The sequence below is a fragment of the Delphinus delphis genome, chromosome 16 (assembly GCF_949987515.2).
Source record: "Delphinus delphis chromosome 16, mDelDel1.2, whole genome shotgun sequence".
NCBI classification, from domain to species: domain Eukaryota; kingdom Metazoa; phylum Chordata; class Mammalia; order Artiodactyla; family Delphinidae; genus Delphinus; species Delphinus delphis.
The window spans coordinates 62,234,472-62,256,509 of NC_082698.1; the positions used below are offsets into that span (position 1 = coordinate 62,234,472).

A 22,038-nucleotide genomic window follows, 5' to 3' on the forward strand; every position below is an offset into this window, starting at 1 on the left:
TGCAGCCCCAAAAGAAAGAAAAACAAACCAAAAAGCCACCAAAAAACAAAAGCAGTAGCAAGTAGCCCTTTGTAACCTTGGGGGCTTCGAGGGTTTCAGCACAACTGAACTTTACACACTTCATGTGGCACTGTAATGAACTTGGGGTACATTATAATAGACGTTGCTTAATATAATCCCAGCCCTCCCTCTGTTGGACTTAATGGTTCAAACCATTAAACTTCTGAGGACCCTCCGCTTCTGGAACTTCCTGATTTCACAAGAAAAGAATGTATTTAATTTAGTGATGAATCAGGATCAAGAATTGCCATGTTTAATTTTTTTAATAATGAAAATCCATAAGAGTTTAAAATATTCTGAGACACACCTAGCTTAGCAAACACCATGGAACTCCATGTATCTCTGAAGTCACACATAAACTAGCCAGCACCTGAGTGCTGGTTGGCCCCCTTTGGCACTGGAACACAATAATTTATTAAGCTTCAATACTTAATAAGTGTGCACAAATATCATGCAAACGTACAGCCGTACTCACTAACGAAAAGTGTATTAGAGTCTTAGACGTATACAAAACATCTTGTAAACAAAAGGGAAGAGGTTGGTATTTTCTGTACAAAATATGCAGGCTTTCCTTTTTTTTTAATAATCTGTAAGATGCATCATACTTTGGGCATTTTCAAAAAGTGGAAACTGTATAAAAATAAATATTCTATTTACAAACACACACACAGGCCAATCCCAGGTTAGAGGCATCACTGCAAAACAAAAACAAACACAAAACAACATGGAGTTAGTGTCAGTTGGTCTGTGAGTGTTTATTTCCCTTGTGGGAAACGAGGTGGGTCTTGTCCTGGGTTGGATGGGAGCTTTGGGTAGGGGAACTGGGGGAGTCAGGAACCCGCTTCGTTCCAAGACCCTGGTGCTGGCTCTCAGCATCCTGAGGGTGGGAAACCACTTTCTCTTTCCAGTCATTCCCCGTCCTGGCCACTAGAGGGCACTTTCTCCCTATGCTGCCTTTGGAGGCCTGGCTGTTGAATTAATTGCATCTTCCCAAAATGAATTAATGGTGTGAACCAACAGACACCAGGCTCTCTAGTTGCTTCTCCCAGACATTGCAGCTCTCGAGAGTAGGCTGTTCTTCCCCTGCTAAGCCCAACCATTTCTATCTCCTAACCATCCACAGCAACCTTGAAGAAGAAAATCTTTTTTCTTAGGGGACGCACCCCTTTCCTTCTTCTTGGAGCTAACTAGGTCTACAGGAACTCACCGAGAGGGCGAGGCACAGCGAGAGAGACAGATTCTTGGGGAGGCATCTCCCTTGAGGGCTGAGCTTTCCCTTTCTCTGGTTAGGGGTGCTTTAGGTACCTGGGTGGTTTCATCGCTTTTACTGAATCGCGTGAACTAATGAGATTGTGGGCACTTAGCCAGAGGATTGTATTCATCTCATTGTAAGTGTGACTCTGCTGTCACTGGGCAGGACTGGATCAGCTAAGCGCAAACTCTCAGGCAGGTAGTGGACTCCAGCCCTTTAATGAGGATGAACCCACACCTTGAGACCTCAGTGATAAAGGGCTGGCATGAAGTCTCTGAGCGGGAGGCAAGGTGGAGGGAGGCCGTGGGTGGGACTGCATGGCAGCTGCTACCTTTGCCAGGACCAAGCTGGGCTTCTGGATTAGCAAACCAGTGGCCCTGGTCATGCCGGGGAGCCTTGCACTTTGGAGGCCCTGGATGAGTGGGGTGATTGCATGTAAGGACCCAGCCCAGTGCTGTCAGATGGCTTTAATGATGGCAAATGCAGGGGCAAGTGTGAACAAATGAAACCTCATTGTTGGTAGGTTGAGGTTGGGCTGCAGGTCTCATGTGCAGAAGCATGGAGCTCTGACAGCTTAAGTTCAAGGGGCAAGGTAGAGTGGTGAGCTGGCCGATCTCTAGGAGGAGGTATAGAATCTATGTGACTTTATAGTTTAAACAACTTAGATTTCCTATATCTGGATAATGGCTTAAATGGCCTCCTACGAGCACTATGAGACTAGCTAATAATAACTAATTTTAAAACATGGTTTAGAACTCCTTGCAGGAGAAGTATTGTATAATTTAACCACACAAAGCATAAAGATGTCATCTGTCTGACTACATGGAACTTCCATACACTCGGGTTTGCAGATGCCTTAAAAATCATTTTTAAATGTTCTCAATTTTGTGCAGTGAGTGGGAGGGTGTTTAATGGGCACCCTGCCTGTGGGATTGTTCCTTTTTTGACCCATGTCTTGCTACCTCATCTGCAGAAAGGCCCAGAATGGAAATAGTGCATGCTTTATTCCACCATAGAGAAAGGAGCCCAAGGACACCTCTGCTCCAAGGCACTAGAACCCTGGGAAACCTTACCTTATTCCAGCAGCCCTGGACTGGCAAGCCATCTTCACCCTGCAGTGAGGAAGGAAGGCAGACGGCTCAGACTCTGCGGGATGGCCCACCAAGCAGCAGGACAGGGGGAACAAGGGCCACAAACATCGCGGCGGCCGATCAGGGTGCGGCCCCCCGATATAGTCTGTCTCTTTTCTCTACCCCAGGGCTGAGCCGAAAGGAGGCAGGAAGCAAGCCTGCCTGTCTGCCCACTGGCCAAGCTCACATGTAGTTACAGTGCAAGGCCAAGACACTAGCCTGTGGGCTCAGCAAGCAGGGGTCACCTGAATGCTGTGGAGAGGACAGACTAGAGGCCTGCTGGTCTCCCCTCGGGCTGTACTGAGCGCGGGGTGCCCGTGGGCGTCACTCAGCGCTTGGGGGCCTCAGTTTCCTCCTCCGTAAAACCTGGGGCAGGTGCGGCTCTATGAAACGCCCCCACTTCTTCCATTCTCTGATTTTTTCTCTCTTCCTTAGCAGCTAGGGGAGGACATCTAGGCAATTCCCACCTGGTGGTCAGTAAGGAGGAGGAGGGGTGATTTCACAGGCATTGCAATGTGGGCCTGAGGTGCCTTCAGCAGGGAGGCAGGGCTCCTGGCACAGCCATTGCTGGGGACTTGGGGGGAAGAGGCAGTGGTGGAATGGGAAGCCACCGGGTGCCGCTTGTTCCCTTTGCCGGTGCACCTCCGGAGCACCTACAGCCTCAGGACGTCCCGAGTCTCCTCGGGCCCTCCTATCCTGGCTGCTCTGGCACTCCCTGCGGGAACCTAGAAACCACTTAGAGGCAGGTGGGGAGGGTGAGGTTGAACCAGGGCAAAGATCTGGTTCTTAGTCCGGGTCTATTAGAATTGTAGCCTAGATTCTAGAACTCCAGGCTCCAGGGCAGAGAAAGAGACGCACACGAGGTTTCAGGGGACTGCAGCAAGTGGTCAGCCCCCGCGAAGCCGGAATGGGAGCACCCTGTGCCCTGGACCTACTCATCCACCCATGACAGGTGCCAAAACCACTCACCTGGCATCCAGCAGACAGCCGGCCCTGCACGGGGGCCGCAGAAGTCTAGTTACCTTGTACTAAAATTCCCGATCAACAGCCCCCCCAGCCCCGCCCCACTTCCACAGTAACACAGCGCAGGAGACGGCGAACAGCAACAATGAGAAACAAGAAAGGCAAGGCATGTACACTTCCACAGCAAAAGTCACACACAAATGTTATTGGAGAAAATGCCAGTAAGGTCAAATCCAGATAACTTTCATTGTCCCCTCTGGGTCGGGGAGGGTCTGCAGGATGAGGTGGTGCATCCCAGGGTTCCATGAGGACCTCTGTCCCTTTCCCCAGCCCGCCACAATGCGACACTTCACACGGTCTCTGGAAGGGAGAGGAGCCTCCGTGGACCACAGGGGCATTCCCACTGGCACGTGGATGGTGGCAGGGGGGACAGAGGAGGGCTGGGCAGGCAGAGGGGAGTGACAGTGTGTGGGTGAGAAGCAGGGAGGCCAGGGCTGCAGTTGTCAGAACTCAAGTGTTCAGATCGTGGGAAGGGTCATGGCAGAGGGGACGCCTGGCTGCTTGGTTAACGGAGGTGCCGCGGAGGGCGCGGGAGATTCCATGGCTGAGAAAGGCGCCTGTGCGGTGCGCGCTGCATGCTGGGGGTTCAAGGTGGGGGTGGGAAGGTGGGGAGCGCGGTGGGAACGGGAGGCTTGCGACGCTGCTTGCTCTGCCGTCCTTCGTGTTGCCTGTGTGGTCCTAAATAGTCCCTTCCAGGGGCTCTATGGTCACCTGTCAGGGTCACACAGAGATAATTCCTGTGTCACCCTGGGGTGGGGATGTGAGGCTGGGAATGCTCATCTGACAATTACTGGTATGAAACTAGATGCACGAGCTCCAAACCTCCTCCAGAAATTTAGGAGAGCAGGAAGTTTTTGAGCCAATTGCCTTGGAGTGGAGTGCCGTCTCCTGCTTCCCCTGCAGTATGTTCAAAGGATTGCTGTAGAAGCCTCAGGTGTCACTGCTTGGAGAGGGACTGGGCCCCGCGGGACCAGAAATGCCACCACTTAGGTGGGACATGCTTGGGAGCGGGTCCTAAATGTCGCCCCTCCCTCCCTGCCTCTCCCTTCCCTTCCTTAACTACATTCTTAACCTTTCCAGGTTCTTTCAGACTTTTTGGTTGTGAACCACCTAAAGATGAAAAAAAAAGGGAAACCAAGGGAGGGTCTTGTAGTGTCTTCTGAGATTTAAGCATAAAGGATGAACCCTACAGGATCCAGAATCCTGATTTTGGACCGTCCCCTGGTTCTGGGGGTGTCGCCGGGGCAGTGATCCCAGATCTATGCCGGAAGAACAGTCAGCATACCCCCTCCTCTACTTTGGTTCTAGAACTCCTCATTCTTCCCCGTGTTCATAAGGTGCCCATCTTTCCTCTGCTAAATCGTGCGATGCTGGAGTGGAGCGGGACATGGGGCCAGCTGAGGCATCTCATTGAAATGTTTTGCCAACGCTTTTCCAACTAACTGCAGTGTGTGAAGGAAGAGAAGTCACAATCCTAATAACTTGTCCTGAGAATCCACTTCCCTGGCTTGCTTTCTGGTGGCAGGTTTGTCTAGAAGCAGTTCTGAAAGGAGGGTCTGATGCAGCTAAGGTTGGCATCGGGTAGGGAGGGCCGCTCACATTAAGGTGATGGGCTTTTGAAGCAGCTGCAGGAGGAAGCCAGAAAGCATCCTGGCAGACTCTGCATGCAAGAGGGGAACGTGGCGGGAGCCCCCTGAGGACCAGCTAAGGCAGGGTGACCCTTGGTGTCTACTGAGTGAAGAGTGACAAGCAGGAGTGTGCAGGGCAGCGGGAGAGGCGCACAGGCACAAGCCGCACACGTGGGGAAGCCCACACTGGCCATGCAGGAAAGGGAGGGTGATGCCATACCAGTGGGCACGGGGCATCCAGTCCGTCCAGCCCTGGTAACCCCGGCTCCCCTTTCTCTCCTTTAAAACCTCGGTGTCCCTGTTCACAAAACCAACCACGATGATTATTTAGGTCAAGGCTGGCCAGCTCCGACTGTGGCGTGGACAGGCCCTGTCCTACCCTGGCCAGGATGCAGGACCCTCGAGGCATCTACAAATACACCCCAGTTCCCAGTTGATTCCCGTCTTCCCAGTTCAGTTTTTGTGCTATCTCTGGCTCCTGGGAGAGTTGAGCTTTGGAACGTGTACATCCCGCCCCCTCTCCATCTAGACTCACTCGGAGTAAACACAGGTGAACTTCAACTTCAGCGCATCATAATTTCAGGACCTTCAAATGAGTTGAGGGACACTTGAGAAGCCCGGCGTATGTGCCACGAATCGTTCGTCCTTGGCTGGTTTGGGAAGGCTTCGTGGGGGTCTGTCTACAGATTTTGGTCTGCAGCTTTACAGGTTTTAGCCGGATGGCTGGTGGGCATTGGGAGGCTGTGTAGGAAAGCCCCTTTCTGGCCTCGTTCTGCCCAGTTTGGGGCATAGATGGCCCTCAGGAGACGCTAACCCCAGTGTCCTGCATCCTGACCAAGTGGGGATTCAGACAGCTTGAACTGCTGGCCACAGAGGTGGCCACGAAACGAAGAAGGCAAATGCGGGGTGGGTTTCACAATCGCTACACTGGCTTCCAAAGCCAGCCTGGAGCTAAGAGCCCAGGCCTGCTCCCAAATCCCTTTCCTCGTGGTGTCTCCGTTTCCACACATCAATTGTTCGGCATCTTCAAAGGAAAGGGCTTTAGCGGGAATTACTTGCAGCTGTGGTTTTAGGGCAACACCAACAGCAGGCAGAATTTCATCAGTCACATGAGCAGGTCGGTTTTGGTGGCATCAGTGGAGTCATTTGGTTTTCATCTTTTTATTTGCCTTCTTTGTTTCCAGCTTGCAAACCTCAAGGAAAAACCCAGAACAACCAAGTGATAGATGGAAACATACCAATGGACAGGGGGCATCTAATCCAGGCGCTCCTTGGTCTCCCTTATCCCCCTTAGGCCCTCTAGAGCCTTTCTTCCCCCTCTCCCCCTGTAAATAACGGTTTAGTCCAAGAAAAAAAATAACATAAAAACTTTAGGATCATTCATGTGTTAACATTAGAGACAGAAAAAAAAAAATGAAAGCGGGAAAAATAGATTCTCTCAATTAGGATATTCTCCCCAGTAGGATTAGGGGTCAGTCCCTGAGAATTTGGCTAAGGCAGGTGCGGAGGGGGCGGGGAGCAATAGGGCTGAGAGCCAGAGGTGGGAGGAAGTGCGGATGGATGATACTGGTGGCCAGTTTTGCTAATTCTGAGCCCAGAGTGCATCTATAATGAACCTGGGGGACCCACTTCCTTCTCTTTGAGGGTTCATTTTTGAAAGGGTCTGGCCTGACAGCTTTTGTCCCAACTGGTTGTCGTCCCTTTGATATTCTATGAGGAGGCAAAGTGATTTTGTTTAGAGCCCTGGGGTGTGTGTGTGCATATGGCTGTGAATGCGGCGTGTAGGCGTGTGCACATACATGGTTGTGCATGTGTGCATATGAGCTTGCGCATGTGTACACAAGTGTGTGCATGTACTAGTGTGTGCTCGCACGTGTGTGTACAAGGGCACGTGTGTGTCCATGGCTCATAGGTGGCACCTGGTTCTCGGCGGGGTCCTCCCGTTTTATGTGTGTCTCTGGTCCATCCTGGTCTGAAGTCACAGGCAGCTATTTGTATGTGGGTATGTGGGTTCAAGAAATCCATTTGTCTCTGAAAAGCTTCAGTAAACATCGTCTTTCTAAACTGAACCCTGTTTTGTATGTGTCAGGGTCACTCTCCATTTAAAGTGGGGCTATGGGAAATTCTTGGTAATGAATTTGAGTTTGGATTTTTATATGTTGGGTTTCTCTATAAAGGGGCCAAGTGTGCCCCTGGAGAGTCTTCCTGGGAACTCTCCTCCTCTACAGAAGGCCGGTTGTCTAATGCTTGGGGGCTTCCACAGTGTCCCTTGGGGTGGGTGGCCAAGTGGTCAGAGCAAAGGCTTAGAGCCAGAATAGGATTTGCCTCTTATCAGCCACATGACTTTGGGAACTTAACCTCTCTGAACCTCAGTTTCTTCATCTGTAAAATGGGGATAATAATACCTCCCTCAAAGCTTTGTTGTGATATGTATAGCTGAGTCACTTTGTTATACAGCAGAAACTAACACACCATTGTAAAGCAGTTATACTCCAATATAGATGTTAAAAAAAAAAACTTTGTTGCGAGGTCTTTGTGCACATTTAGCGCTTAATACTAAATGTGCACTAATACAGTAGGTGCTCAGTAAATGACAGTGGCTTCATAAAGAGAGCAGTAACGATCGCTACTTCTTGTCAGCCAGTACAGGAGCCAAGGCTGCTGCCAGCGGCACGGTCTTGTGTCTACCGTGTTCCCGCAGTGGAAGGCTGCAGGGTTCCTTAGAGGGAGGCAATGGATAAGAATACTTTTGACGTTTCTCCAGGTCTTTGGAAATTACCCACATTTCTTGATTGCAAAGGTTGCCTGCAATTGCCAACACATCTTTCTAAGTGAGTTTTCTAAAATGCAGGTGCTTACTTAGAAAATGAGATGTGTTTAAGAGGAAACATGTAGACGCATCTTAGGGGTCATCTCATTGGCTCTAAGATATGCCCGCCAATGAGGAAGTCATGGCACGATTAATCTGCAGACAGTGGACAAGCCAAACCACTAGCTGTTTGGAGGGGGAAGCCCCATGGGAAACTTTCTCAGGAATGTGGCCCCTTATTCTCTTTGGGTCAGGCCAGTGCAAAAGTGAGCACAGTTCCCTAAATTCAGAGGGTGAGAGAAGCTCCTGGGGAGTGGGGGATGGTGATGATGTGCCTGTGGGAAACAGAGGGTCAGCGGTGGTCCCTTCCGGATGGGAAACTTGCACTCTGGGCCGTCATCTTCTAAGGGCACAGGAAATAGCCTTAATTGGGTGCCCCTTAAAGACAGTAGAGTAGTAACCTCACCTCCATCCTCCCTGCTCCCCTCTCTCGAAGAGGACATGAAAAGGGCCCTGGTGCAGAGGGGATTCTAGCTGGTACGGGAGAGGGGCAAAGAGAGTCAAGCAGCAGGGGTTTCTTAAAAAAATAAATAAATGTACAAAACTGCGTTTAGAGGAAATAAATTGAAGTTGGGGGAGTGGAAGGGAAAGGATGAGGGCTATGGGATTATTATAATAGGGTGAACATATCTAGAGGGAGAAATAGTGAAGGAGTAAAGGAAAGAAGAAGCAGGCTGAGGCCGAGAGAGAGAGCAGAGGAGAGAGAGCTAGGAGGTAAGGGGGCCTGGGGAAGCAAGACACGCACACACACAAGTGTGCACACACATACGTGCACACACATGCACACACACGTACACCCAGGCACACACGTGCACACTTCCACACACACACACGTACACACACACCCCAGATGGCACCTCTCGCAGCGTGGGAGGAGCCTCACCGCACACTCTCAGACCTTTCAGTTGGCTGGCTTGCAGGCAGCTCCTCGGTTACACCCAATTTTCCTGATACCCAAATTGCCAAATTCACACCACCCTTTATCCTCTGATGGACTGTTTCATCCTAAAAGTGGCTCCTGGGCCAAATTCACAGAGCTGTTAATGGACAGGAGAATGCCCCTAGTGACAAGGACAGAATCATTCCCCTGGCATGTGTGTCCCCTTGGAAAACTGCCTATCTTGGGCTCTGGGCCTTGGCCACCACTACAAGGACTGTCCTCCTTCCATGAGCAGAAAGGAGACTCCAAGACCATCCTCTGGCGGTACTTGGAGAAGCATGGCTTTAAGGCTGTGAGATAGGATAACAGACGGTGGGGAGCCTGCCCGAGCCTCTCTGACGGGGACCCCGGGTGTGATGGGGGCAAAGTTTGGGAGCCCCCTTCCACACTCGGTGGGCACGGGCATCTTGAACATCTCCAGCTTCATCTCCATAAGAAACAGTGAAGCTTCCAACTAGAATGTCATCTTAGCACTCCTGGCCTTTTACTTTGACAAAAGTGTCCGCATTCTGAGCTTCCAGGCACCAGAAAACACGGGTCAGGGCACAGAGCTGACTCTGCCTGGACCTTTCTTCATTTTGTAGGCTTTCATTACCAAACCCTCATCTCTCCCCTTAGAAGTCCTGTTAGGGCTGGTGGTATAAAGAGGTCTGGAAGAGGAGGTGAGCTGTAGGTGGGACTCTTCTAGGATGTTCTGGTATCCAGAGAGTCAGAGGTCTTAGATGGAAGAACAAGCTGGTCCTTGATTTGGAAAGCTGCCCTTTAGAAGGAGTTGACTGGTTCTTTATGGTGCACTCAGAGGAAGGTTCAGGTACCTTGCTTGTTTTCTGGACTTGACTTTTACTGACATATTGCTGATTTATATGTGGGACTGGGGGGAAGTGTATAAAACCTTGGACACAGCAAGTGGAGAAGAAATACTTCCCCACTGGATAGTGGGGACTCAGCGGCTCATTCAATGACCTCGGTTCCTTGAGCATCAGAGCCACCAGCCTCCCGCCCCTGTCCACCTGCCGGCCCTCTAGAGCACACAGTCACTACCAATGGGAGGACTAGCTTTGCAGCCTTCAAATGCCCGGTGCCTCAAGCCAACTGAAAAAGTCATAAGAGATAGGTTTAACAAGTGTTAATCGAATTAACAAAGAACACCGGAACACTTTAGACATAAATTAGAAAGGTTAGTATGTCAACTGAGAGGTGCAATGATCAATTATTTCAGTGGCCTAAATTCTTGGATGCCACAGTAACGAAGGTGGGCTTCCCAGCCTGCCTGAACAGGCTGGCCCATTTCTGGAAGTAGAACTGTTTATTCCAGGGGTTTCTAGACTTGGGCTCCCCATGGACAGTCTGGGAGGGGTCGCTCTGCCTCTTCCTTCTTGTTCATAGGATATATGGGACAGGTTGATTGCTTTTGACCAGCTGCCAGAAAGGAAAATTTAGGAATATGGAAGCGTTCAATAAATCGATCTTAAATGGAAGAGACTTGCACTGATGCCAGATATAAACGTACAGATTCTGGCATGTTCTAGCCATAAACACGGCTATCGTGTTCAAAGATCAGCGGAAGGCCTGGGTTCTGGAAGCCACCTGATCTGTCTCTAACAGTCCTGGGAACTCAGAACATGTTATCATAGTTCAGGGCCTCGTTTCTCCATCGGTTCGTCCCACTCCTCTTTCACCTCTAAGATCCTTGGGTATTATTCCCACTAGAAGATGCTCTTGGGCTTCTAGGGGACGTGCATCCCACTGAGAACCCCTGTGATGAGGCAGCCAATGAGACGTCCTAGAAGGGAACCCAAAAGTCATCCCTCGGTCAGATGCAGTGGGATGATCTCTCCTGGGCACAAAGGTGCCACGTGTCATGTGCCATCAGGTGGCTGTGGGTGCTGTGGACGGACACTCAGCAACTGCGTCTTGGTGAACACGGCAGAAACCAAAGGGGCAGCTGGGGGCCTCGAAAGGCACGATTTGTTTCATAGTCCTGCCGATTCGTCCCAAGAGAAATAATGGCTGGGATAGCTTTTTAAAGGGTTGGCTGTGTACAACAGCTGTCTGCTTGTTCTTGGAACTGGGATTTATTTTCTCTCTCACCAGTGGCCTGGGATGCCTGGTAAAACTAAGTGTCAGAAGACTAGGACACAGCAACGACGGATATAAAAATACCATTCAGGGGCCCATTATCAGGGCAAGCTAGAGAGAGCCGGGCACGTGGCTCCTGTTACTGGATGGCGATGCTAATCTGACGGCTGCCCTGGGATTCAGCCTCCCCTTTCCATGCGGAAAAATACATGCTGCAATTTCAAGATTAGGTCCCGGGCTCCCTGTAATGCTATGGATGGAGCCCCTCACTATAAAGCCTTTTAATTTAGGATGCTATATCAGGAAAGACTGTATTTCCATGTTGGGTCAGGAATCCCCAGTTGGTCATTTCACCTCACCATGATGACATTAGTAACCACAGCCAAAGTGCGAGGACTCAGACTCACCCGGTTTCCTTTGTCCCCGGGTGGTCCGTGTAAACCCTGCAGTAAATCAGAGAAACGAAGACAGGTTAATGAGAAGGCACAGGATGGCCGTACCGTCCTTCCTTCCAGGCTCATAAAGCTCTTTACCGGTGCCTAATTCATCGGAGACGGGCTTAATTATCCCCATTTTACAGAAGGGGGACAAAGGAGAAGACTGCTCAAGGAACTTGACCTAGAGACAGATAACGAGTTATGGGTAAAGTCAAACACAGTTCTGGTTTTCTCTCTCGGCACCAATGCCCTGGCCTGCGGCCGAGTTCTTCTAGATGGTCCGTGCTGAGGACACGGTCTGGGCGCAGAGACCTCTCCTGGAAGGGCAGGGATTTGCATGGCTCTCCCACCAGCCGCTTGCTAGAAAAATGGCTCCAAAGCTCCCGAGCCCCTCTTTTCAAGGTGCCGGCTGCTCCCCTTGTCTTTAGCTGGGGAGTGGGCACGAGGCAAAGACTGGCCGGAGGTGCCTACTTAGCCAAAGCACAGCCGAGCATGGAACCCACGAACAAGTGTATGGCCTTCAAGCGGGTGGGAAACCAAAGTCCTGGCTCTCGTAGGCAGCCGACTTCTATAAGCCAGCAAGGAGACATCGGCTGCAGATGGAAAGCCAGTCCCGTGGGAAGCTGCCCGTCTCAGGAGATGTCTCCTTGCCCGATGGTGATCTGGACCTGGTTCGGTCCCTCCTCGAGGGTACGGGCCGTGGCACATTCACCTGTGAGACCCCCGCTGCCTTGAGCACAGAGCCCTGCAGCGGAAGGTGCTCATCTGTGTTTGCTACAGCCAGTTAGACGGTGCACACGGCTGAGGACGTGGTTCCCTAACAGGGGCCGCGTGCGCCAGGGTTCGCCTCTAGCGGTGCCCGGCGGGGAAGTTCTAGCGCGTGGGCTAGTGGCTGTCGGTTGCTTCCACCGCCACAGAACTGGGCACTGTCGCTTGGCCCTAGATTTTCTGCCCCAGGCTCTGGGTGTTCTGTTTTGGCAGTGCTTCTGGGGGGGACCAGGGCAGGTGGAGAGCAGCCTCTGAGCCCATGAGACTTACAGGAAGCCCAGCTGCTCCCGTTGGTCCTGTCATCCCAGGGTCGCCTTTGCTGCCCTGAAACCGGAGAAAGAACACATAAGCCTTCTCTGACATGGTAACAACCTCCCGTCAGCCATTTTCTGTTTTCATACAAAACTTGGGAAACCTTTCCAGTCTCTTCAAAGAGACACCCCCCGCCCCCAAACAAGGAAGCGAGGGCTGGGCGGAGGGCGGGGTGAAGGTGGGGTGACTGCTGAGGACTTTGCCCCGAGGAGGGGGCCTGGAAGCCTCTCTCACCCTCCCTCCACGAAGCCTGGCCCCCCAACGCGCTTAGGAAGGACTGGACAGTGGGGGTACAAGTTGGCCAGAGGCAGAAGCAGTGGGGAGAACAGGAGCAGGAAACGGGCACGGACAAGGGAGACGGGGGCGAACGGGGAGAGGAAGAGAGCTCTGATTTCTCTTCGAAGCTGTGTCACCCCTCGGAGCAGCCACCCTGGTTCCCCCAGTGGCTGGTGATCTCAGGGAAGCCCACGCCTCTCTCCAGAAGCTCCCCACCTTCTCCTCCCTCCCCTCTGCCAGCTGTGGGACCCGAGAGCGTAGCGATAGAGCCCCCGGCGGCAGACGGCAAGAGGGAGAGCTGCTCCCACGGGCAGAGAGCCCAGCAGACGGCCACTCAGAGGTCCAGCACCCAAGCCGGGCCCCCAGCGACCCCAGGCCCCACGGTGCGGAAACCGGGCCAGGCTGGGAGGAGCCGCCGCGCGGAACTCTCCTGCCTCCGCCCGCCACCCTGGCTGCGGGAGACGTGACCCCTGGTAGCCGGCCTGAGGCACAGGTCTCCTGGCTTCTCGATGTCTCCCAGGTTTTCTAACACCACCTGGCACTCTGTTTCATGCCGTATCCCTAAATCACTGCAGAATTGAGGCGTGTCCGGTGACAGCAGGGCCTGGGGCCTTGTGTGGCCCCTGGGACTGATGCCAGGTGACCGGAAGCTGAGTGAAGGAAGCTCTCCAAGTCTCTGTCCACTTGTAGCTACAAAATGAGCACCTCAGGCCTGCCTGCCACCCCATGGGCTGGGAGGGTCATCCAGAGAAGACATGGATGAGGTGCTTGCCGGGTCGAGGAGGAACGGATGGGGGCCGAGATGGCTGGCTGGCGCGGTGGCCCTGTGGGCTGCAGGGGCTGAGGACCCGAGGCTGAGAGGGGCAGCAGGGCCCCCTGTCCTGGTGGTCCAGGCTCCCGGCTCGCTGAGCACTCACCCTCTCTCCCTTTGGTCCCGCTGGGCCTGGAACTCCAATTGGTCCTGGAGTACCCTGGGGAGGTGAAAGAGCACAGAGGTGAGGGTCCTGACGCCGAGGGGAGCCCCGGGAGCCCCGCACGACACCTGGAGATGAGCAAGGTCCAGAGGCCCAGTTTTCAGGGTTGGCGAGGCCCGGCTTGTTCAGGGCGGTCATTGGACTGGGCCGCGTTCCTGTTTGGGTTTGGGGGCCTCGGGGAGAGAGCGCCTCCCCGCTGCCTCTGAGCCAGATTTGAGGAAGGTACCCCTTTGGTTTCACAACCAAGCTTGCCAAGGCTGAAAACGGCAGAACAGTTGCTTAGTTTGCTCCCAGAAGCGCTCGGGAGGGAGTCGACGCCATCCCGGGGGTGGGGAGGCCGGGGGCTGGCACCCCTTGGCTGACGCAGCTCCACATGCAGCGGGAGGGTCTTCATGCCACAGAGACCGATGCAGACGCACACACAGAGCCAGGCGTGGGAGGGTCATCCCGCCACCGCCCACTCCACCCCCACTGTGGGCCCTGGCCCTGGCCTTCAGCCTCCGGCCAGGCCTTCTGTCCCCATCCCAGGCCCTAGGGAACAGGCTGGATTGGAGAGTGGATTACTATGCTTCGGATGTCTGCTGACACGGGCCTGGCAGGGAGGTGTGTCCTAAGCACTCCTGACTCGGGGCTGCAGCCCCGGGGGGCAGCTGGAGCGTCAGAGCTGTGTTGATTAGAGACACAGCAGGGCTCGCTAAGGCATAATTAAACGTCTTCTCCAGGTTCCTAATTTATGGCCCGACTAGACGGAGTCTATATTTCCAAGCTTCCTATTGCTCTGCCTCGGTGATTATATTTTCTTGCTCAGGACGTGAGGACTGGGCCTGGGCCTGTAGGCGGTTCCCGGTGGTGCTCCGAATGTAGCTGTGATAGGCAGGGCAGGAGCAAGGTGGGGAAAGGCTGATTTACTTTACATGAAAGTAAAATAGAGGATAAGCTGTTCTCGGTGGCTCCTTTGAGGGAAGAAGGAAAGCTGTGGACATCTGTGACAGAGTGTCAGAATAGCACTCTGGAGTCCCTGGCCAGCTTCAAGTCCTGCCTCAAAGGCCTACAACTGTGCTATTGGAAAGTTTCTTGGCTTCTCTAAGGATCAGTTTTCCCACCTGTAAAATGGGAACAATCGCATGAGTGTCTGCTTCCTCGGTTGCGGCCAGGTTAGAATGGATGAATACACGCCACACGTGTGGCGCTGGGCCCGACACCTAGGAAGCGTCCAGGAAATGTCCTGGCAGGGTAGGATCACCCTTCCCATAAACATTTTCCTTTAAGGTTGTGTTACTGATTTTATAAGAAAAAAACCCTTCAGGTCCAAAGGGGACAGAATATATGAACGTGCACTGCTCCCCTCTGTCCAATATGAAGGAAATAACTAGTTGAGAGGAAAGTCATGGTTTCTCGTGATTCCAGCCACAGATAATGCCCCTAGCCCAGACTGGCCACCTGGGAAAGGTGTGCTAGGTGCGAGGAGGATGGAAAGAAAGGGACGGTGGTGGGGGGCAGCTGTGGTGCCACAGGAAGTGAAAGGTGTGGTTGTGACATGCCATCGGAACACTGAGCTGGGACTCGCCCGTGTGCTCCTAAGTGCTACACCTGCCCTCACCCATCAGTGCGGTCCCCACCCACACACACACCAGACTGGTGGCTGCACAGGACCAGAAAGCCCTTGTGGGCAGACAGGAGATGGACAGAGCTCACAGCATGAAGACAACACGGCATGACGGGCACATACACACACTGTTGTGTTTGGTGGGGATGAGTCACGGCCCAAACCCCTAGGGCTGGGGTCCCAGGCTGAAGCCAGCACTCCTTTAGGAACAGAGTCTTTGCTGCTGGAGCAGCCTCCCACCCCACAGCCAGTGTTCTGGAAATGCAGATTTGAGGACCCTGGGTGCATTCCACAGACAGGGAAACTTAGATGGAGGCCAGCTGTCTTTGGTCAAGAGGCGTGAATAAGCACTTGTGAACTGAGCACAGATGGTACTTCCTGGTGTTGGTGGTGGGATAAGGCACGCCTCACTGAAGAAGTGAGGCCGCAGCAGGACAGACGAAAGGGATTACAGGCCAGGGCTGGGGTGGGGGTGGGTGGGTTGAGGGGTAATGGAGAAGTGACACTCACCGGTGGCCCAGGCCTGCCGTCCAAACCTGAAGCTCCCTGGACAAAGGGAACAGTTTGACCAAAAGAAGGGGAAGGGAGGAATGGGAGGGAGAAAAAGGGACCAGGGGGGGAAGAGGTGAGTGAAGCAGTGACTCTGGACAGACATAAATGCTGGTAATTAAATAAAATGGGAGAAATAAGCTTGGGAGGACAGGTAATGTATTCACATGAAAACCAACAAAAAACATGGAGACACCGAGTGCAGTGTGGCCAACTGCTGAGCAAGCTGGGTGGAGACCAGTGCAGGTGGCCGTTACGATCCTCTGTGCCCCCTGCTCCCCTCTCTCCTTTCATCCTCTCTCAGAAACCTCTCTTCCAAGGGATTGAAGTGTTCCAGGGGAAGAGATATAGAAAGTAAATTCATGGAGAGGTGTCTGGAACCAGAGCTAGTGCATCCTTCCCAGGACCAGTCTTACTTGGGGAAGACACGCCTACATGGCAGGTGGGGCCCAGGTGAGGGTGGTCTTCCCAGTCTTTTTTGCATACTGTTGAGGCGAGGCCACACTGGGGGACCCCAGAAGGCTCAGCATTGAATTACAGCATCCAGCTTTGAAATCTGGGCAGAAGCTGGCCTGCTTCAACCTCAGCTAGGTGGGAGGAGTTGGGGCCTTGAATGACAATACTAATGATGCCTGACATTTCTCTGGCATTTTACAGTTTGCAAAGCTTAACACAAATTCAGTCCGTTCATATTATCCCAGACAAGGCCTCTTTTATAGAAAAAGCCTTTAGGGGCAGCTGACTGGGACAGAGGTCTAAGGCCATGTATCCCTTGGAATGAACTGTCTGGCAGGTGGGATGCTATTAAGACCCACTCACTGTGCAGCATCCAGTGATATATACAGTGGGAATTAGAGTTCTTGTTCCAATGCTGGGCTATGATGCTGCCCCTACAACCCACCTAGGAGAACAGGGGTACAATTATCTGATGATATCAATAAGACAAAGCAGGGAGAGAGCAACTGGGACATTCTAGGCCAATAAGGACTGAGTTCTTGAAATCTGCTTCCAACTGAGCCTCAGAAACGAGCCTAGGCCTCAGGATTTTAAAGGTGGGGGAATACCCCCAGGTAAGGGAGGGCAGGGAGCTGCTTCCTCCTGGGGCAAGGGTGTTGGGTAGCAGGACCCTACAGGGCCTCGCTTCTCAGTCTTAGGACCACATAATTCTGGGACCAATCTTGCTTATGGCCTAGAGAGTTGTGGTTCTCAGACCCAGCTACAATGTCTGTCAGAATCTCCTGGGGTGATGTTAAATAATACAGATGCCTGGGCCCTACCCCAGCCCAATTCAAACAGAATATAGCATACTTGGAAAGCTCCAGGGGATTCCAACGTGCAGCCAGCACTGAGAACCACTTCTGTAGGGCAAATAAGAGGAACGCAGTAGGATGTACCTGGAAACACAGGCTGCTGCTCTATGAAGTAAAACACTGAGGGGAAGCCTAAAAACAGAACTTTAGCTAAACATCCATATACTTTGTCTATGCAGCGTTAATACTGAGTTATCTTGAGAGGCCTGGCGCACAGGGCATGAACTGGAGTTTTGGGGGCCATACGTGGGCCACTGGCATATTTTCTATGGGTTGCAGTATTGCAGATAATTTTGGTTTAATATTAGAAAATGAGGAGATATCCCATCAAATGCCAGATGTGTAGCTTCCTTAGGAAAATTAGAATACGCAGAAATACTGGACCCTCATTCCCCCAAAGCAACAGTCCGCTGAACTGAGTAGGGCTGTTACCACAGTCCCCACCACTCCTTATTGTCCGTCTGACGTCCACATTAGTTGCCCTTTATGAACACTGCTTGCTCTGTTGTTTTCTTAAGCTAGCCAAAGCACTTCTCTGTACCCGTGTCTCTATCAAAAGTTGAAAAATCAAAGATAGACTGGGTACTTTTTCTTTCGTCTGGCGCTTTCTTTGTTTATATTACCTGTATGGTCTTCATTTCAACCCCTGACTGAATTCCCCAATGTTCACTAGGGTTATTGGAGCCATGAAGGTGAACAAGGAGAGGTTTGTGGTTGAGTGGGGGTGGGCAGGAAGGCGCTTTAACAGTAAAGAGTACTTAGTCATTTTGGACACAGCTTAAGACATGGGAAAGTGTCTGCTAAAGTCATCAGTTTACTGTAGTCTGTCAAGCGAATCAGCTCCTTAAATATTCCCACATTTGATGCACTAATGAGGTGTAATCATACCTTTTGTTCTTTCTCTTTGGTTGCTGGGATTACATTAACCAGACCTTCAAACCCTGCCAAGCTGGGGCATCTGGGCTTCCCATCATTCCTCTGCTTTTTACAGCTTCCTGGGGGTGGGAACTGGCCTTGTGCCCAGCGCAGAGGAAGCCTCAGTGGCTGGAAAGAGGCCTTTGCAAGGCTGTGGCCTCAGTGAAGGAGCAGCCTCTGGTGTAGCCAGGCCATCGACTTCATATGTGACCTCAAGTGACTCAATTTTTTCTCTGGACCCACCAATAAAATGATTATAGGGAATCCTAAAGTCCCTTCCAGATCTTGAAAAACAAACAAGAGAAAAGTGCCAGCCTCACTGGGGTGTGAGGGAGGATGGAGCCCAGGGCTCCGGGATGGGTGGTGGGATGCGCTCACCTGGAGACAGGTGAGGCAGTGATGAGACCATCAGTCACTGGAGCTTGGGGCAAAGGAATTCGGAGGCCTTCTGAGCAGCCCCCGCCCTGACCTGGGGCCTTTAGCTGAGATCAGAGATCTCAGGGAACCAAGATGTGAGTGGCCTTAGCCTGCTGGGACCGGAGGATCTGACTTTTTGCAAGCTTTTCTGCTGTGGCCAGTGCTTAAGAGCAGAGAGCAGGGGCTCTCTTGGGGTCTGCCTGGGAAAGTAGGAGAGACATGAATACTCTACTGTCCCAGTGCTCCCAAGTCCTCTAAGCTTGGCCCCAATAAGGGCAGATTTTTATTGCCTCAGACAAGCACAAGTAGGGCCTAAGGCTGTTCTCGGGCCCCTTCTGGCTCCCAGCTGGGTCCTCCTTGGGGTGGGGGGCTTTGTCGTATTCAGATTCACATTCCTCCAGAACCTAGGCCAGGGCCAGCCCAGAGGAGGCCCTCGGTAAGAGAGTTAGAGCCTACGGTCTTGTCCAGGTGGGAAAGCAGAACCCCACGGAGCTCTGGAATGCTCAGAACTTTAGAACCTCGAGTTTTCCAGTGGCCTTCTCCCAGGGCCCTGCCCAGCACCTCCTCAGGACCGCCCGGCCAGGCCCCTCACACCAGTTTGCCGGGTCCGCGATACTTACGGGTAATCCCAGAGGACCTCGGTCTCCTTTTTCTCCCTGGATGCCCTTCTCTCCTTTTGCTCCATCTAGCCCTGCTTCCCCCTGAAGGAAAGGGAGATGGGCGAGATCACAGAAGGGCATGGCCCAGACGACTCATTCTTGCATTCTGGGGTCCTGCAGATGGGGATGGGTGGTGGGGAGGGATGGTAGATAGAGGAGGGAGGAGGTAGAGGTGGCTGACCCAGGGGTGGCAGGCCGGGGACTCCAAGAATTGCTGAATTCTTAGCCTGGCTCTGCCTCAGTTACAGTCAGTTACTACAGAGTATCTCTGTGGTAACTTTGAGGTCCCCAAAGGGAAAGGGGATGGCAGGAGTAGAGACAAACCCATAGGTCAGTTCCAGGTCAGGCTTTGGCATAGATGACCATTTGCACAGCAGAAAAACTGGGACCCTGCAGATACTGGATGGCGAATGCCTGAAATGCCACCGCTGGAGCTCTGAGGCTCCCACACTAACCAGGAGAGGAAAGTGCCTAGCAGTCCCCTGGAGAGCGCCAGTGTAGGAGACAAGGGCTGTTGTCATGCCAGCAGCCTCCAGCCCTTCTTATCCATTTGAAACGCTGGGGGTGGGAGCTGGGAGAGTCCCAGGCCAGAGTCCAGTGGGCTTGGTCCTGGGAAGGGGTCCCTTGCTATGCCACCCTCTGTCTGCCACCTATACTTCAGGGTGAGTGAAGGGTCTGGGGCAGGTTACATGGAAAAAGGATTTCATCACTGGCTAAGAATCTAACCTGTCACTCTGTAGGGTTGATTGATGGATGGGAAAATTCTGAATCCAAAGCCTGCCCAGTGTCAATGATGGATGTTAACAGGACCATAGGACTTTATTCTGTCCCAATGGTACCCCACTGGCTGAAGCGTCACATGATTTCGTTTAGGGAAGGGGTCAGCTGGGTCCCCTGTCTCTGAAGCATTTTCTCTCTTTTCTGCCTTCACTGACACAGCGCCTTCCCCCACCCCCTTCACCCAGCACCTGTCACGTGATCTCTTCTTACCTTTGGTCCAGGAATGCCTTGGAGCCCCTGCATTTGGAATCAAAACAAAGCATCTCTGGTTAAGTCGACTTCCTTGTCCACAGGCTGGACCACAAAAAAGCAAGGGCCCTCTACAAAAAAGTACAGAGCCTGGCCTGGGGCCCCTTCCCAGGAGAGGTAGAAGGGAATGCTAAGGGGGGTCCACCTTAGGACTTCCTGGGGTGGGGTCTGAGCCATGCTTCCCCAGCCAGGGACTGAGAATCTCTCTGTGGCCCTCACAGCTGACTCATGAGAGAAGATTCAGAGTCTCATGAAGGCAAAATTCAGAGGGAACACAGCAAAAATTAAATAATATGTGCAAAGTGCTTAGAGTAGCATCTGGCGCATAGTAAGTTTCAATATACCTTGGCCGCTGTCATTATTACTACTACTACTACCACTACTACTCGTACCAATGACAGTGGGTGGCCCATCACCACGGGGACTCTGAACCCGGCAGAGGCAAGGACCAGCATCTGTTGGTTTAGGATGCTTGCAGACCCTCGAGGCCCAATGCATAGGGGTCCCTTTACAGGTGCCTTATCATCTGTAACCATGGAAAGGCCAATCCAGTGGGGCTGGTTTTAAATGGGTCACTTTCTATTTTAATCCTGGCCTTCTTGCTGGCTGGTTGGCAGGAATAAAAGAGGGAGAGGAGCAGATGTCTGATGGCAAAGGGCAGAACCGAGTGACAGAATGACTCCTACTCCTGCAAGGAGGGACCAGACCTCGGGGCTGCCATGCCAGTCAACTGTTTCTGGGAAACCGGGCGCTGCCCAGGCTCCTTGGTGTCACAGAGACGATGCCTGTTTAAGGTGGGAGGGAAGAGAAGCAGGGAGGGGCTTGTGGATGTGAAAATCCCACCGTGGAAGGAGGTGATAGTGACCTAAGGTTGAGGTTAAGCCCAGTGACTGCCATGGGGAGGGGATGTTAGGGGCCTAATCACAGTGGACTGAAGCATAGACAAGCCCTCCAAACTTACCGGAGGTCCGGGAGGTCCCTCTGGCCCTGGTGGCCCAGGAACCTAGAAGCCAAAGGGAGACAGTTAGCCCACCCCCTGTTATACTCTAAGGGCTCCTGCCTTCTGCCATAGCCTGGGGTCCGGCTAGGGACTGCAAGGCCGAAGGACAGAACTACCAGCACACAGTCTCCCAAACAAAGGCCGAGAACAGGTCAGAAACTCATAGCACCTCATTAGCCTGCGCAGTGTTTCGAAAGAACAAACAAACATGGCCATGAAATATGCTCAAAATGCCTATTCTTCTGGATGTTTTTGAAAAACCAGAAAATCTGGCCGCCTCAGGCTTTTGTTTGTGCATGGCAACAGTTGCCTGGAGCTCAATGAGAGCTTTCCCTTCCGGCTGGGGCTTGAGTTCCTTGGTTTACCTCAGTCCTCACCACTCCCTATTATTATTATTATTATTATTTTAATATTTTTTATTTTTTTTTCAGTACGCGGGCCTCTCACTGTTGTGGCCTCTCCTGTTGCAGAGCACAGGCTCCGGACGCGCAGGCTCAGCGGCCGTGGCTCACGGGCCCAGCCGCTCCGCGGCATGTGGGATCTTCCCGGACCAGGGCACGAACCCGTATCCCCTGCATCGGCAGGCGGACTCTCAATCACTGCGCCACCCGGTAAGCCCTCCCTATTATTTTTAACCCAGACTTCTTGCATTCATTTGTTGCATGCCTGGTCCCGGTTGGCATTTGGGTTTGAGACCTTTAGCTTAAAGGAAGAGAGACTGGTTGTCTGGAATGGGGGGAGACTGAGATGCTTCCGAAGAATATTCCTCAAGCTCCCCAGGTTTGTAACAGACAGGATGGGGACT

General features: G+C 52.5%; 1 protein-coding gene across 1 annotated transcript in view; it reads right to left on the reverse strand.

Annotated features, from left to right (window-relative positions):
- Positions 1-311: 311 nt before the first annotated feature.
- The window catches only part of COL13A1 (collagen type XIII alpha 1 chain), a 79,241-nt gene continuing 57,514 nt past the window's right edge, over positions 312-22,038 (reverse strand). The window contains exons 29-37 of the mRNA XM_060033486.1: positions 21,195-21,236; positions 20,195-20,221; positions 19,166-19,246; positions 15,865-15,900; positions 13,692-13,745; positions 12,457-12,510; positions 11,389-11,424; positions 2,386-2,424; positions 312-755 (exon numbers count right to left, since the gene is read on the reverse strand). Of these exons, the coding sequence (XP_059889469.1) occupies positions 753-755; positions 2,386-2,424; positions 11,389-11,424; positions 12,457-12,510; positions 13,692-13,745; positions 15,865-15,900; positions 19,166-19,246; positions 20,195-20,221; positions 21,195-21,236 (372 nt within the window). The 3' untranslated portion in view covers positions 312-752. The remainder of the gene's footprint in view (positions 756-2,385; positions 2,425-11,388; positions 11,425-12,456; positions 12,511-13,691; positions 13,746-15,864; positions 15,901-19,165; positions 19,247-20,194; positions 20,222-21,194; positions 21,237-22,038) is intronic.